The following is an 18,390-nucleotide window of genomic DNA, read 5'->3' on the forward strand; positions in this document are numbered from 1 at the left end:
CATTGGACTGTCCCTCTGTCGCGCATCCCCAACTCGAGTTATACTCGTTATAAACTTGATCATAAACATGATCCATATCCATCACCCTCACTGGTGAATATTTCGGGGGCGAGCTCATCCGGGTCTTTCACAGTGCCCGGCCACACTTACGACATAGGGTCAACAGAGTCTCGAGCCTCCACCTGGAGCACGTGGTGGCTAGCCACTGCTTCCTCCCAGGGATCTCGTGCCTCTGATAGTGGAAGTGCAAATCTCAATTATCAATAATTCAGCATAAGCATGCATAAATTCTCATCCATGGATCAACATCCATATCAGCCATCCGGCTCACGGTTCAGTCCAGAACCAGCCAATATTCATATTATACACAGCCTTTCCGGCTCATGGTTAAATCCATAACCAGCCGTTTCATTAGCAATTACAGCCTTTCGGCCCATGGCTTAACAAGCACTTCCACCACCATCCTCCGCATCTCACATAATCATCTTGATCCTCATTGATCATTCATTTTTCCCTTGCTTCACTCGCAAGTTACCTCATTCACTAGCCCCTTTTTAATAGCTAGGCATGTCATAATGATTTAAGACATAAATGGTGAGATCGGAGGCTTAGAAGTATGAGATTTGGCTTTTAAAACTCAAAAATCAACTTTGGGATGAAAACAGGGCCACGCGTACGCGCACTCCACGCGCACGCGTGGATGGCCTCAAAAACTCATCGACGCGCAAGCGTCATGCACGCTAACGCGTGGATTAAAGATTTGCCAATCGACGCGCACGCGCCAACCACGCGTACGCGCGGGTGTTCTCGTGCCCCAGGCACAACACTGGCACAGTTCTGGCATAACTCTCTGGAAAATGGCTGGGCATTGGGTGCAGCACAATCGGCGCGCCCGCGCACATCACGCGCACGCGTGGATGGCGCTTTCTGGAAGATCGGCGCGTACGCGCCAGGTACGCCCACGCGCAAGGGGTCATTCTGCTAAAAATTTTCTAAGTTAAAAGCTGCAGAATTCACAGATTTAAACCCCAATCTTCCAACGGACATAACTTCCTCATTTTAAATCGTCTTTCACCCGTTCTTTGAACGGCATGGACATCCCGGATCCAATTTCATTTCTAAACAGATTTGGTACAAAACGGAGATCCGTAGTCCAAGTTATGTCCCGCCAAAGTGTGCCCAAAAACCATATTTTCATACAAAACCACAAAGTGCCAATTTCAAAACAAGCCATTTCCAACTCTTTTCAAAACCAATCAAAACATGCCAAGTTCATCCCGTTTCTTTGAAATCAATCAAAATATATCAAATTCAACATCAAGCCTCCTCAACTCACACATTGACACATTACCACAAATTACCAAAATCACTATCTCATCATTTTACCCCACTTCACCCAAGTGGCTCAAACTCAAACACATTGATATATCATATACTACTCCTCATGCCGATTCTCAACAACACCAATTCCAATAAATTATTATTGTACACAATCAACATCATACTCACCATCAACATGGTTCAACCCACAATTCAACCATAACCAGTCATCAAGTATATATATCACAACATGCATATTTCTCATACATCATACCACTAAGGCATTAATAATCATCATCACATATATGACCACATCATATATCTCAATCATTCAACAACATCAACAATTCAATGCCTATCTTAGGGCCTCTAGCCTAAGTATTTCCTACCACATTACATATTAGATACGGGAAACCGAAACCATACCTTAGCCGATTTTCCCAAGCTCCCCCGGAGCACTTCCAAACCACTTATCCACAAGCTCTCAAGGCCTCAACACCTCCAAGAACAGATTTTTCACCACCAAACCCTTTCCAAGCTTTTCAAAGTCACCAATCAAGCTCCAATACCCACACATACACAACCTAAGCCACAACCATCATACTCATACACAACATCTCAAAACCCAAACATCATAGAACAACAAAATCACACTAGGGTTGAGAATCTTACCACACCCAAGGTCCAAGGAGACAAGATTAACCTTCTCCTTCAAGAGAGTTGGGTCCTATAACATCAAAGAACCCAAAATCTCAACATTTTACCCATGAAACTCGAAAATAAGGGCTGGAATTTCGAACAGAAACACGTGGCTTACCTCAAGATTAGTTGTATGGGTTTTGTAGAGCTCTCCGCGGTGAACGCGTGGCCGCAAACGGAGCGGCAATCGGAGCTCTAGATCAAAAGTTATGGTGGTTTGATGATCAAGTGAGAGATAGAGGTTTGAGAGAGTGTTCTTCCCCCATTTCCTCTCTTTTTCAGCGTGTTTGGTGTTGTGTGAGGAGAGAGAGAGTGCTGAAAACTAGGGTTTTGGTTTAGTTATGTTGGGCCAAGGGCCCACTTTGGGTCCGGTTGGACCGGTTTGGCCCGTTCGGTCCAATCTTGGTCCGATTTCCATAAAATTGGTACCGAAATTCTCGTCTCAATTTCCTCTATCATATTAAGCCATAAAAATATCATTTTAGGCTTTCTAGAATAAATTCTCATTTATGGGTTAATTAGCCGTTAATTAACCGGGCTTTACATTTATGTTATATGATTCATCTTATTTTCTTATTGGATTTTTAGTAATCATTATTCATATAATTTTTTTAATAATATTTATTGATATATATTTTTTATAATTCTGTTCTTTGTTTTTTTAATTTGGATTTTTATAATTTTTACTGTGTGAATTAGCATATACTTTATTTACTATTGTTATTTTTTATAATATAAATTATTTATTTTATTAGGAAGATCAAATTAACTAAAAAAGAGTACTAAAAAGGAACACTAAAAAATATAAGCCAGAAAAACTTAAAATTATGTGTTAGAATATAGTATTTTTTTGATTCAGTATTCTTTTTTTTATGTAATTTGATCTTGCTAATAGATTCAATAATTGAATGGACGAATGTTTGTGTTGTGGAGTTAACTTCTTTATATAGGAAAAAAATTAACAAATTGGGTAGAAAGGCCAATGATTTTATTTAATAAAAAAGATATAAATATAAGAAAAGTAATTTAAAGTTGTTTAAGATATCAATATATTATCAATGCAATTTATCATGAAGGTTAAAAAACCAATTTGATTATAGTTGTTGTAAACAGAAATAAATTAAACCTTGGTTCTTGTAAAATGATACCAAGCTTAAAATTCAAATGAATTACAAAAATAATTATAAGAAAAGAAGAAGGTTGGTAACTCTCAGGTCATTGAAATTTAAAGTAATGAAAGAAGAATTGAAAAGAAGTGAAAAGAGAGAATAATTGATTAAAAGAACCACCACGGAGTACTGAGTACCAATTACAATATATATATAGCAAAAGGGAAAAATAAATTACTAACTAATAGTGCTATAATTATGTCTAACAAACTAACCAACTTGACAGCTATACAAAAAACAAACTCTATTATGTTACATCCCCCGCAAGCTGGTATTACGTGTTTGTGCAAATCAAGTAATCCCAGTTTGGAAAGCAAATGAGAGAATGGTCCTGGAGGAAGGGATTTAGTGAATAGATCAGCCGGTTGTTCACTGGAGACAACGTGCCTAAGATTAGAAACCCCTTTTTTGAACTTGTTTCGAGCCACATGACAATCAACCTCAACATGCTTGGTTCTTTCATGAAAGACAGGATTTGAAGCAATATAGATAGCAGATTTATTATCACAGAAGATATCAACCGGAAAAGGAGGAAGAATGTTGAATTCCTTTAGTAGTTTGAGTAACCAAACGAGTTCACAAGTGCCATTAGCAAGGGCGCGATATTCTGCTTCTGAGGACGACCTTGAAACTGTAGCCTGCTTCTTACTCTTCCAAGAAATAAGAGTTTGGTCAAGGAAAAAACAATAACCACTGATGAATTTTCGGGTGTCTTTACAAGCCCCCCAATCAGAATCAGTGTAACCAGATAGTGTGAAAGAATTGTTGACAGAGAAAAATAAGCCAGTTGCTGGTGATTGTTTTAGATACCGGATGATCCTATAGGCAGCCTTCAAGTGGGCATCAGTTGGTGAATCCATGAACTGAGATAGGCATCCAACAGAGTAGCTGAGATCTGGTCTTGTATTAGTAAGGTACAGAAGTCTGCCCACCAATCTACGATAGATGGTTGCATCAGGAAGAGGGGAGCCTGAAGCCTTAGACAGAGAAGTAGTGTACTCCATAGGAGTAGATGCTGGTTTTGCACCAAGCAAACCGCAGTCTGTGATCAAATTCAATGAATACTTTCTTTGATACAGTGCAATACCAGCATTGCTTCGTGCTACCTCCATCCCAATAAAGAACTTAAGAAGGCCAAGGTCTTTAATTTTGAACTTATCATCCAAAAACATTTTGACAGCTTGAATTTCACTCAAATCATCTCCAGCTAACACAAGATCATCAACATAAACAAGAATAGCTGTGAAAGTTGTACCTGTGGATTTGGTAAAAAGCGAGTGATCATTTTCAGATGGAGTAAACCCCAGATCAGCAAGTGCAGCAGACAACTTGATGTTCCATTGGTGACTAGCTTGTTTCAAACCGTACAAAGATTTTGTCAACTTGCAGACTAAGTTTGGATCGGAACACTGCAACCCCTTTGGAAGTTTCATATAAACGTCCTCATGTAGGTCTCCATGGAGAAAAGCTATATTCACATCAAGTTGATGAAGATGCCAATTCTTTGCTGCTGCAACGGTAAGAAGAACACGCACAGTGCTCATTTTCACAACGGGACTAAAGGTGTCAATGTAATCGACTCCAGGAATTTGAGTGAAACCTTGGGCAACAAGACGTGCCTTATGCCTCTCGATAGTGCCATCTGGGTTGAATTTTGTGCGAAAAATCCACTTACAACCAACTGCATTCTTTCCAGGAGGAAGAGAAGTGATGATCCAGGTTTTGTTTTGCTCAAGAGCAGTGAGTTCTGCCTCAATATCCTTCCTCCAACAATCATGCATAACAGCCTCAGAATAGTGTTTGGGGTCCGAGTTATTTATGAGAGCAAAAGTGAAGGCTTGGTGCTTGGGAGTAAATAATGAATATGACAAATGGTGAGAAAGGGGATACTTACATGTTGAAGGTAATTGGGCCGCATTGATTGGATCTCTATGTGATGAAATATGGAAACAATGAAAATCTTTAAGATAAGAGGGTGTTTTTCTTTCTCGTTCAGACCTTCTCAAAACTGGTGCAGCAGATTGTGACTCAATATGAATGGATGAATGTTCCAATGGTGCCAATGCAGATGCTGATTCTAAGGTGGCGGGTGATGCAGAATCTGTTATATCATGAAGAGATGCCATAGGTGATGTAGAAGTGGCAGATAAATCAGGTGTAGTGTGTATGGTGTGAGGTGCAATTATACCATGAGTAGGCTCATATGAAGAAGTATGTGCAGAGTTATTATAAAAGAATGCAAAAGGGTCAAAATTGGATGATTCAATTGAAGGCTGATCTATAGAAAAATCAGTGCTTGGTATTTGTTTGAATGGAAAATAGTGTTCATAAAATTCAGTGTTTCTTGATATAAAAATTTCTTTGGATTTTAAATCAAACAAAATGGACCCTTTTGTTCCTGATTGATAACCAAGAAAAACACATTTTCTAGCTCTAGGATCTAATTTTCTTCTATTAGTACTCAAAGTGGTAGCAAAAATAAGACAACCAAATACCTTGAGATGAGTCAAATCTGGTTTATTCTTGAAAAGTGCCTCATAAGGCATTTGATGATTCAAGAAGGTGCTTGGTAGTCTATTTATTAAATGTACTGAATGTTGCATAGCATAGTGCCAAAAACATTTTGGCACATTAGAATGAAACAAAAGTGCTCTTGCAATATTCAGTATATGTTGATGCTTCCTCTCAACAATTCCATTTTGTTGAGGAGTTTCAACACAAGATGTTTGATGTAATATTCCTTTCGAGTTATAGAAGGAGTTCATTTTAAATTCCATCCCATTATCTGTTCTAATTTGTTTCACAACTTTATGAAATTGAGTTTGCACCATTTGAACAAAATTTTCTACTAACACTCTAGTTTCGGATTTTAGTTTCATGCAATAAATCCAAGTAAACCTTGTTTTATCTTCTACAATTGTGAGAAAATATTTATGGCCAGCAGTAGATAAAAGTGAGAGTGGTCCCCAAATATCTATATGTAACAAATCAAAAATATATTCTGATTGTGTATTACTAATGGGAAAAGACAATTTCTTTTGTCTAGCCAAGTGGCAAGAATCACAAACATGAGATGATGAAATGCATTCAATAAATGGAAATGTATTTTTCATGATTGACATTCTTTTAGATGGTAAATGACCTAGTCTAGCATGCCATAGAGTTCCTAAATCTTGCTGCACTGTGACATTTACAGAATGTGTGTTAACTTCTGGTGTAGTTAGTTTCCAAGGTTGAGCATCCATCACATAAAGATCACCAATGACTTTAGCTTGCCCAATCATCTTCAATGATGGGAGTACCTGTATCTCACAAAAAGAATCAGTAAATTTTAATTCACAATGTAATGAATTTGTGAGTTTAGACACTGAAATCAAATTATATTTAAAGTGAGGTATGAATAAAACATTGGTAAGAATCAAATGTTTAGAGAGTTGCACAGTGCCACAAATGTTTGTTGTAGTGGTAGAACCATCAGGTAGATTTACCAAAACTGGTCTCATATAATGAAAAGTTTTGAAAGACTCTTGAATATAGGATGCATGATCAGTAGCTCCACTGTCAAGTATCCAAGAAGTTTTAGTAAAATTTGATGATACACTCAAGCAATGCCTACCTTTTGGTTGAGTAAGGGTGGCGGAAGAAGTAATGTGGTTTACACTATTTGAAGTTGGCATGCGTGGTTGTTGAAGGAGTGCTAGTAAGGTTTCCTTCTGATCTGGAGTCAACACAAGTACTGTATCATCGCTCTTTTTATCCTGGTTAGAATCAGCAATCTCAGCACTAGAATTCTCAACTATCTCGTCAGTGCTAAGTTGATTGGCTACTCGCTGCTTTTGGTGAGTAGGAAAGCCATTTTTCTTATAGCATGTCTCTGCTAAATGACCAATTCGATTACAGTAGCTACAAAACTTTAAAGTGTAGCCTCGACTATAAGATTTTTGATTTCCTCCTCTGCCTGAATTTCGTCCCCAGAAAATGAACCGCCTCCAGTTGAGGTTTGCACCTCTAAAGAGTTAGTCACTATGTTGCTATTTGACGGGTCACAATTCAATTCTTGCTCTTGTTGGGTTAACATAGATAGTACTGTGTTGATTTCAGGTAACGGCTTCATTAGCATGATTTGTGATTTAATATTTGAATATTGCTCATTCAATCCTTTTAAGAATTTGACAACATATTCCTCAGAAGCATAGTCTCGAACAATTCGTAATCCACATGAACATCCATTAACACAAGCAACACAACTAGGAATAGCACCTAAATTTTCTAATTCTTCCCAAATAGCTTTCAACATAGCAAAGTAAGAGGTAACAGTAAGATCACCTTGTTTGAGTGTATAAAATTGTTCTTTTAACGCACCAACTCGAAAGACATCTCCCTGTGAGTAACGACGTTTTAAATCATTCCACAAGTCTGGAGCTGAGCTAATCCACATCACGCTCTTAGCGATTTCAGGGCTGAGAGAGAGGTTGATCCAGGAGAGGAGAAAATTGTTACACCTATCCCATGCTTCAAAATTAGGATCACCTTCACCTGGTTTTAGAATAGATCCATCGAGGAATTTCACCTTGTTCTTCGATCTGAGTGCTCTCCACATATCGTGCGACCACTGATAGTAATTTTGAGGTGTTAATTTAAGCGGAATTAGAGCCAAACCAGGACTTTCTCCTGGATGAAGAAAATAAGGGCTAATCGGATCAGAAATTGCAGAAGAGGAACTAGATCTGCCAAGATGTGCTTGGAACTGAGAGAGTTGACGCATGAAAGCGGTGAAATTCTCAAAATCTGCAGCGGAATTTGATGAAGGGCTTGCATTCGGATTAGCTAAATTATCTGCCATAGTTGGATCTTCTCGCTCTGATACCATGTAAAATGATACCAAGCTTAAAATTCAAGTGAATTACAAAAATAATTATAAGAAAAGAAGAAGGTTGGTGATGTACTCTCAGGTCATTGAAATTTAAAGTAATGGAAGAAGAATTGAAAAGAAGTGAAAAGAGAGAATAATTGATTAAAAGAACCACCACGGAGTACTGAGTACCAATTACAATATATATATATATAGCAAAAGGGAAAAATAAATTACTAACTAATAGTGCTATAATTATGTCTAACAAACTAACCAACTTGACAGCTATACAAAAAACAAACTCTATTATGTTACAGTTCTCCCCTGTTGGTAAACACTGGTGAACTCCAGTGTTGTCCTATTCCAATGGTCCTGGGGAATGATCCATACTTTGAGGACCTATGGAAGCATAATCCATAGGGAATATTTAGTTGACTTAATACGATATTATAAAGTTTGTTAACAGTGGACTTCATTGTCATATATACTTTCACTTTTTAGTATATGGTTTCTTGTAAATTTACACTGCGTAGGATATCAAAAAAGCTTATTTATTAACAAATGTAGCAAGCACATGGTCGATTAATAGTTCAGTAGATTTAGGCTTAGATTGGAAATTAAAAAAAAAAAAACTTGTCAATTTGAAAGGAACAATTCTCCTAAAAGACTATCAATGTTTGACATAGTTGATGGTGTTCTAGAAATGATTTAGGTCAAATTCTGCTGCTGCTTCCTACTGTTTAAACCGAGACTATTTTCACCATTTGAACCTGCAATATTTAGTTCACCAAGATTTGTAATGCAACTTTACCATTCAGTTTTGTAAATCTGTATAATAACATATATACTTACCTTGCATTACAGGATTTGCAGCCTGTTTTGGAAAACTTAAAATTCGTGGATAGCTAAACTGCACCGTGTACACATCCCTCTCAGCAGAGCTTTGGTCATTGTGTGTGACAACACTCTTGATTGAATAAATATAGCAAAAATCATTGGACTCCAATTAGGTAAAAAAAATAACATACGAACCACAACTTATTATTTGTTAACATTACAAATCTTTTCAACTAAATTAATAATTTACTTGTGAATCATGTTCAAAGAAAATCTGTATGGTTTTATTCTCATATTCTGTTTTATGCATGTCTTGTTTCATATGAAATATAAATAAGTAATAAAATTATGTGTATATATGTATATCATTTTTTAAAATGAACGCGTAAACCAATGATTAAAGAAAGTTACATTTAAATCACAATTTGGTTTGTACTAATTATTATATGCGAATTACATCATGCTCACGTTTTCTAATTTTGTCTCTAGCTATTTAATTTCGTCATACTCTGATGAATATTACGAAAATTAAGATTCATGGCGAAGGAAGTTGATTGCATATGTTAAATTTGAGAAATTCATTTCTTCCCTAATGTGGGTATTATATATTTTGTTCCTGCATAAGTTTCATATGAAGACTTAAGTTTTGAATCTAAAACATGGAGAAGGAAAATTTTGTGCAGGAAGCACACCAAGATTAACATGCCTGGTTGGATTATGGTGAGGGGCTTTCTGTCTATAAGTGCAAGCTTTGTGAAGTCTGTTGCTGCAGAACTCTCTCCTCTTATATGTTGTTTGTCAAGCCGTCCATTATTCTCTGTATTTCATTCAACATAACACAATGGCCTATTAACCGTAAGGTAGCAATAAAAAAAAGGGTCGAGATACACTGTGAATGAAGTTTGATTCATAGATGTTTCATGCGTGTATAACCTTTCTCATTTGATGTGCTTAGCTTTCTCTGTTTTGCTTCTCTGATGAGATATCTATGTTTCCTTGTCTTCTTTCCATCTTCTCCATCCATTGCAGACAACAATGGTGGGATAAGAAGTTGTGAGAAAGTTATTGTTCAGGCAAGGATACTCGTCTCCGCGCTATACGTCGGACTCCAGATGCCACTGGGGAGATGACCTGGTCTATAACGAGGAACACCTTGCTTGAACACGAACCGAGCGGGGTACCTGCAAAAAGGACTCCGACGCTCAAGTCAGTAGAGAATATTTCTTAGTGCTCAAGTGTGAGAACGAAATACTTGTGTGTCTTTCCCAGATGTCGCCTTGGTGACCTATTCCAGTAGCTGCCGTTTTATAAATTTTTGGGTTGAGTCCGTTTAATGATTTGTTGGAGTGGATCTCGGTTTTAGTCAAGATCCTTGGGTGGTTATCGTTATCGTGATTATCTGTTGTTTATCTGCTTTCGCAACATGGCTGACATGACCGAGATATAAGGTGTTAGTTATGATTTTGTAGGGTGCAGTACACAGCCCCCAAGCTTGACTTGCCTGGGTGTTTATTTTTTAGCAAGTTGAGCTTAAGTCGACCTATATCTCGGTTTTTGTTGGTCTCGGCTGCCCCTAAGCTCAACGCTGTGTTTTGTTGGGCCTGTGTGAGTTGTAAACTATGTTTTGAAAAAATGGTTTAATGATTAGTTATTGTCTTCAAAGAGGTGTTTTCCCTGTTTTTAGGAAAACATGCTGCAATTATTTCACTTAATGACTGCAACTGAACCGTTTTTGACCCCTGGTTTCTTGGCAGTTCCTTTTTTTGTCTTCCCACTTAGTTAGTGGGTTGTAATAGGCTTTTCTTGGAAATCTCTCAAAAAGTCACTCCTTTTTACTCTGATTTTGACCAAAAATGACTTCCAAAGGTTAGATTTTTCTTTTCCTCCGTCTTCTACTCTTTCTCTGTATTTTAGTCTATAATGAAAAAGGAAAAGTTGAAGGAAAAACAGAAAGTTGTTGAGGTTAAAAAAGATGATCTTTATCACTGGGTACATGACGATGTTAAAACCCGTGCTTCTTCGTACTGTAGTTCTAATTCTCTTCGCGAGCTTCATGCTATGAAATTGACTAAGGATGACTCTAATGTTGCCATCAAACTTCTCCCCTGCTCGAGTAAGGATAGGGTTTGTGAACGCAGGGGAGATTGGGGCTACTTCTATATGTATACCCCTTGTTTCTCTGAGTTGTATGTTAGGTTACCTTTTTCGTCTTTTGAATGCAACGTGTTGATCCAGCTGAATTGTGCCCCTTCCCAACTGCACCCCAATTCTTGGGCGTTTCTGAAAGCGTATCAGTGCTTGATGGTTTTTCTTGAATATCCTCCCTCTCTTGGGGTTTTCTTTTCTCTATTCCAGTCTAAGGGAGTTCGAAAGGGTTTATGGATTTGTTTAAGTAGTTTTCCCGGTCGTTCTTTATTCCTTCTTTACAAGTCTTCCTTTAAAAATTTCAAATCTCTATTTGTCAAAGTCCGATATGTAGAGACTGAATACCCTTTTTATCTTGATGATGAGTTGATAGAGAGGTATCCGCTTTATTGGTGCTCCAAGCCCATGCAAGTTCTTGAGGCTTATAGGACTGAGGAGGAGGATTTGGTTATTGACTTTTTGGTAAAAAAAATTTGCTGCTGGTGAATGCCTTTCGATCTCTGAGATGTTGAGTTTTGAAAAAGATAATGATAGGGAGGGGTTGCGGACTTATATAGGTAATACACATGTGTATCTTTAGTAGTAGTTTACTTTTTGAAAACTGATGTTGTTTTTTGTGGTGTGTTTTCTTGCAGGAGGACGGGTTCCGCATCTGACTTCGTCTAGGCTTCAATCTTTTCTTGACAGGAAAAAGGAGAAAGGTGTGAGTACTTCTGCGTTTCCGAAGACTGGTGAGGAGGGTGTTGCTTTCTCTGCTGTGTAGCCAGTTTCTTCAAAAAGAAAAAGGGACGTGTCTGAGAATTCTTTGGAAGTGTTGTCTGAGGGGGGTAAGGCTGCTGCCGAGGTTTCAACATCAGTTTTTGATCGCGAGCGTAAACTCCATGGTTTTATTCCTGGAGCGAATGCTCATTCTTTGTGGAGCGATCAATTTCCTTTGGCCGAGCTCTCTGATAAGGCTTCCCAATTTCCTGGGGACATGGTGCTTACCCGCCGTGCCGGGTTGGAAGCTTTAGGCAAATATGTTCAGGTAATTTGCGTTTGTCTCTTTCTTTCTTTTTCTTTTTTTTTTTGTTATTGGGTTTAATGTTACCCTGTCAGGTTGTTGCTGCTCATCTGCTGTGTGTTGGTCATACCACCGAATTCCTCGAGGCCGAGCAGCAGGTCGAGGTTGACAAGTTTGTCATTTTGGAGCATTCAGTGAAAGAAAAAGAGGAGATTATCATCGATATTACAGCTAAAATGAAGGAAAAGGAAGAGGCTGTTACCAAAATTGCTGCGAAGTTGAAGGAGAAGGAGCAGGAAATTGGTCTTCTTCAGGACCAGATTCGGTCTTTTCAGGCCGAGATTAGGAAAAATGACAAGACAAAGGGTGAGATGACCGCCCGAATTCATGAGCTGGAGGACCAAGGTATAGAGATATTCACCTCGGGGTTCGACCGAGCTGTTTCTCAGGTGTCGTTGTTCGTTCCCGGGTTTGACATTCGTCAGCTTGATGTGACGAAGATTGTTATTAATGGAGAGTTGGTCCAAGATGAAGCTGGCGAAGATCATGATGAAAATGTTCCGCCGCCTGTTTGAATATTGGTGTCTTCTTAGAAAGTAATTTGGAATTGTATTTTGTTTTTTGAAAAACTTAAGCCGGTTTTTGTTCCGACCTTATTGATTGGTTTTCCGAACTATGGTTTCGGAATTGCTTTGCTATGATATGCTTTATGATTCCAACGTTTATACTTGTTGGTGTATAGAATATAACTGTGTAGTATGGTAAATGCATGATTTTATTCAGATAGAATTGTTCCTCATGTATGATGTTTGCAGGATGGTCGGCTTCGTTAAAACCTACCCGAGTAAACCCTCCTTAGGGAAAAACCTCGTGGCTAGGAAAAAGAGTACCTGGCCATCCTGCCTCTTACAACAGTATGATCAGCTATAATAGTATTTAAGTGACGAGATATTCCATGTATTCGGTAAGGCTGTTCCGTTCAATGTCTTTAAGCAGTAGGCTCCTTTCCTAATTATTTTGGCAATTCGAAAAGGTCCTTCCCATGTTGCCGCTAATTTTCCATGGCCTGGTGGCTTCCGAATGTCTTCTAGTTGTCTGAGCACTAGGTCTCCCTCTTTAAGGATTCTTGGTTTGACTTTCTTGTCGTACTGACGCTTCATAGCTAGTTGCATTGATTTTTGTCTTAGCTCTGTGTAATGGCATTCTTCATCGACGACGTCAAGTTCGGCACGTCGAGATTGTCCATTGGCACTCTCGTTGAAGTGTTCGGTCCTTACTGAGCCTTGGTTGAGTTCCAAAGGGATTATGCACTCAGATCTGTACACTAAGCGGAAAGGGCTTTCTTTTGTCGTGGACTGGGAAGTTGTGTTATAACTCCATAGTACTTCTGGTATAAGCTCGGCCCAGCGGCCTTTAGCCTCGGTCAATTTTTTCTTAAGGGCCTGCAAAATCACCTTATTAGCCGCCTCTGCGAGCCCATTGGTCTGTGGGTGCTCGACAGAGGAAAAGTGGTGTCTAATATTCATGTTAGTTAAGAACGAGGTGATTTTTTATCACTAAATTGCCCGCCATTATCAGAAATAATTTCTCTTGGTAAACCATATCTACAAATAATAAATTTCCAAATAAACTTTTGTACCTTGTCCGAGGTGATTTTTGCAAGTGGTTGTGCTTCTATCCACTTTGTGAAGTAATCAATGGCTACCAAAAGGAACTTTACCTGGCATGGCGATATTGGGAATGGTCCGAGGATGTCCATGCTGCACTTGTTGAATGGCCAGCTGGCATCGGACATATGCAATGTCTCGGCTGGACTGTGTATTAGTCGCGAGCATTTTTGACACGATTCGCACTTTCGCACCTTATTTGTGCAGTCCGACCTTAAGGTTGGCCAGTAATAGCCTGCGCGCAAGATTTTTGCTGTCAGACTTCTACCTCCAATATGATGTCCACAGATTCCTTCATGGACTTCGTCGACTGCTGCTTTGGCATCATCCCCTGCAAGGCATTTAAGTAGTGGTCGGGAGAAGCCACGTCTGTCTAGATCGTCTCTTATTAGGGTGTAATTAGTTTCTTTCCTTTTGAAGGATCTCGGATCGCCTTCTGGTACTATCCCTGTCTTCAGGTAGTGTATTATGGGAGTTCGCCAATCTCCTTCCTGTGACACATTTAGAATATACTGCATATCTAGGCTGGATTTTGTTAGTGTGAGATGTACCAGACTTGGTTATTTGTTGCTTGGAAGAGAAATTTGATTGATTATTCTGCATATACCCCTTTTTTGTCTTTCAGCAGTATTCCTGCTCCGCATCCATTATCATTGGACGCTCCATCCACATATAATTCCCATGGCTCGGCTGCTCCTACTTCATTGGTGAATTCGAAAATAAAATTGGCCAGAGCTTGGGCCCTGGGAGATCCCCTGGATTGATAAGTAATGTGGAATTCTGAGAGTTTGACTGACCATTTTGTGAGTCTCCCCGCTAGGTCAGGTTTTGCTAGGATTTGTCGAAGCGGTTGATTGGTCTGAACTATAATTCATTATCCTTGAAAATAATGTCGTAGCCTCCGAGCTGTGGTAATTAGTCCAAATGCTAATTTCTCTATCATCGGGTATCACGTTTCAGCACCTTGTAAGACTTTACTTACGAAGTACACTGGGTGTTGTTCTTTTTCATTATCTGTTACAAGTACCGAACTGATTGTGTTAGTTGAAATTGAAAGGAATAGATGTAGAGGCTTACTTGTTCTGGCTTTTTCAGTATAGGTGGCGATCCTAAGGTATTTTTGAATTTCGAAAGGCTTCTTCACATTCCTCTGTCCAGGTGAACTGATCCGACTTTTTTAAGGTGTTGAAGAAGTGATATGTTTTCTCTGCTGCTACTGGCAAGAAGCGAGAAAGAGCTGCTAACCGACCTGTTAGTTGCTGGACTTCTTTTTTATTCCGAGGAGATTGCATGTTGATTACTGCAAGACATTTGTCGGGGTTTGCTTCTATCCCCCTGTTGGTTAATAGGAAGCCGAGGAATTTTCCTCCCTGCACTCCGAACACTACAAGAAAATGGAGCATTTGTAACAAAAAAATTGTATCAAATTTAAAATTGTTACAAATTATGATTTTTTGGTAACAATAATTAGTTATTGTTACAAAATAAGAATATTTTGTAACAACAAGAAAATTTGTTACAAAACATTTCAATATTTTGTAACAACGTGATTTCTTTTGTTACAAATTATGTTGACTTTCGTATCGAATTGTTGTTTTGTTGCAAAATATTATAATGTTTTGTAACAAAAGATTATATTGTTGCAAAAATTCAAAATATTTTGTAACAAAAAATTAATTTGTCACAAAATACAATATTTTTGTAACAAGTTATTTATTTGTCACGAATTTCAAAGATTTTTTTGCTATTAATAAAAAATTTTATTTTAACATATTAAATGTAAGATTTTGAATTTTTGAAAATTAACCTAATGAGTTATTTATGATTTATTATATTTATTAAGATTTTATATTCAAAAATTTATTTTACTAAAAATATTTAAGTCAAATTAACGATACTTTAAGTTTAAAATTCTTTTAAAAATTAAATAATAAGTCATTTAAACAGAATATTTTTTTAGTTATAATTTAAAGCTTTAGTAGTTAAAAAAAAATTTATATGATTTGATTTAAATATTTAAGATTTTTAAATTCAATACTTTAAATTTTATGAAAAAAAAAATTATTTAAGTATCTCTAATTTTATTTTAATTAGTGTTTATTTAAAAATAATTTATAAATTAATAATAAAATGATCTTTTGAAAATAATTAATTTAATTATCTCTAATTCTTAAAATCAGAATATTTATTTAAAAGTAATTTCAAAATTTATAATTAAATAATATTTTTACATAATTATTATTAAAGACATTAATATGAATTAATTTTAATTTATTTATTCATTAAAAATTTTATTTTTATAAATTATTTTATTAAAAGTAACTAAATTAAATTTTGATAATTAAACTAAAAATTTTATTTAAGTTTAAAATTATTGAACAATTTTTTATATTATTTTTATCTATTTTTTAACTCTAATCTTAAAAACTGATTAACCGAATAAAAAAAAACCGATAACTAAACAAATCGAAAATCGAAAAAACCGAAAAATGATGTTTTGCAGTTATTTTTGCGGTTTGGTTCGGTTTTTGATTTTGATACTGAAAACTCTAACCAAACCGAACCGAACCGATTTTCTTAAAAAAACCTATATAAAAGTCTCCCCTTCCAAATGATCTAACCGGCTAACCCTTTCACAACCACCAGTGTAAGATCCAAAATTTTTGAAAAAATCTTATTATGAGCTAATCTCGAGTTTATTTATTTATTAGGGACTTTATTTTCAGAAATTATTTTATAAAAAATAATTAAATTCCAGTTTTAATAATTAAAATATAAATTTTATTTAATTTTATAATTATTGAATTATTTTCTATATTTAAATTATAAAATTTAGTAGTTATAAAATAATAAGAATTTTCTAGAGTTGATTTAAGTAATAGAGATTTTAAAATTTAATATTTTAAATTAAAATATTTAATTAAGAGCCAACTAATAAATTGATAAGCAATAATACACTTTAAAAGAAATTTTTAGAATTTATTTAGGTTTCAAATAAATATTCTATCCCCAAATCAAAAATCCTAACCCTAATTCCCAATTTGATTTTACCTAAATTCCTAAATCATTTTTAAACAAACAAATCCTAACCCCTTTAACCTAACCCTAACCGCCTTGCAACCTCCCCCCAAACCTCAACACTACCCTCACCTTTCCCCTTCAGCAGCACAACACACACACCTGAAACCGAAAGAAAGAAGAAATGGGAAATAAGGAAAGGGATACGAGCAGAGGGGGATCCGAGAGAGAGAGGAAGAGAGTGTCGGGGGAGGAGCTGTCCCACCGCCATCACGCGTCACCGCCGTCGAGCCTCGTCGTCGTCGCCGCTGGAGCCGCCGAGTCTCGTCGTCGCCACTGGGGCCACCGAGCCGTCACCGTCACTATTGGGTCGTCATCGCCGTCAGTTCCACCGAGAGGAGAGTTCACGCGAGAGGGAGGTGACGTCGAGAGAGAGAGCTGCGCGAGGAAGGGGAGTTATGTCCAACTGTCGCCGCCACTGTCGCCAGTTGAGGTTGCGCCGCCGAAGCTCCGTCGCCATCCATGGAGTCGCAGGTGTGCATTGCCATCGAGAGGAAGAGTGCCACGCTGAGGGAGAACCAACTGGAGAGAGGAAGAGGCGTCGCGTCTGCTGCGAGCCTGCCATCGTCACCCTCAACGCGACTTGTCACCGCCGCTGTGAGCCTCTTCTCCTTCCATTCAAGGAGCTGTGCTCCGTCGCTGTTTTGCCACCGTTGGAGCCGCCATCTCCTTAGTAAGCTTTAGCCCTGTTCTGGTTTTTTCTCATTGTCGGTCAAAATCCTGGTTACTATAAGAGTTGTTGCTGAGATTGTTTATGCCAGGGATTGTTTATCGTGAGTTGCTCCATCGTACGCCACCGTCGGAGCCATCATTCCGCTGCTGCCCCCTTGCTCTGAGCCGTTCCATTGTTGCAGCAAGTGTTGTTATTATGGCTGCTCGATTTAGTCACACCTCTTTAGTATGGTAAGCTATTCCTTGATTCAGTTTCAAACTTTAGTATGGTAAGTTATTTGATGGATTGCTGCTGGTTGTTGACTTGTTTATTTCATTGTTGCTGCCTTGCTGGTTGTTCTGTTGAATTACTAAAACTGCTTCTGTTTTGTTTTGTTTTGTTTTGTTTTGTTCTGTTGAATTACTGAAACTGCTTCTGCTTGTGCTGCTCCTCTGGTCCCTGGTCCTCTGCCTCTACTGGTCTAGTTCATTTCGGCCGTTCTTCCTCCCCGGTAGTTCTCGGCGTTGTCGTTCCCTAGTTGCTGTGCGTCACTTGGTTGCTGGTTTCTGGTTTATCTCGCCTGTTCTTCCTCTACAGCTGTTCTTTTTTCTTGTTTTAATTCGTCTTATATTTTTCCTATAGCAACTTTTTCATAGTGTTAGAAATAGTTAGAGCATAGCATCCATTGTTGGAAGCAAACAAAGAATTGGTGGAAGTGCACCCAGCATAAGAAAAATCTGCGCCTCACTTACCCATGCAAAAAGGAGCCAATGCCAAGTAAGGTTTTCTCTGTCTTTTTGTGAGCCTGTGTTTTATTTTTTCCCACTGTTGGTGAACTGATCATTAGAGACCTGATTTAATTGGCTATCTTTATATGCTTGACAGTTGAGTAGTTGCTTCCTCATATATATGAAAGATGATAGTATAGAGGGAATATATGATACTTTGAAGGAGTGTGCTGTCATTAG

The 18,390-nt window shown here is 37.7% G+C and overlaps 1 protein-coding gene across 1 annotated transcript; it reads right to left on the reverse strand.

Annotated features, from left to right (window-relative positions):
* Positions 1-6,455: 6,455 nt before the first annotated feature.
* Positions 6,456-8,058, reverse strand: LOC148554056 (uncharacterized). Its single transcript, XM_088494959.1, has 3 exons — positions 7,173-8,058; positions 6,805-7,062; positions 6,456-6,490 (listed from the first exon to the last, which is right to left on the reverse strand). Exons 1-3 carry the CDS (start codon positions 8,056-8,058, stop codon positions 6,456-6,458), a joined length of 1,179 nt encoding a protein of 392 aa, XP_088351085.1.
* Between the last annotated feature and the right edge of the window lie 10,332 nt (positions 8,059-18,390).

The sequence above is a fragment of the Arachis ipaensis genome, chromosome B7 (assembly GCF_059453495.1).
Source record: "Arachis ipaensis isolate K30076 ecotype BB chromosome B7, ASM5945349v1, whole genome shotgun sequence".
Taxonomy (NCBI): domain Eukaryota; kingdom Viridiplantae; phylum Streptophyta; class Magnoliopsida; order Fabales; family Fabaceae; genus Arachis; species Arachis ipaensis.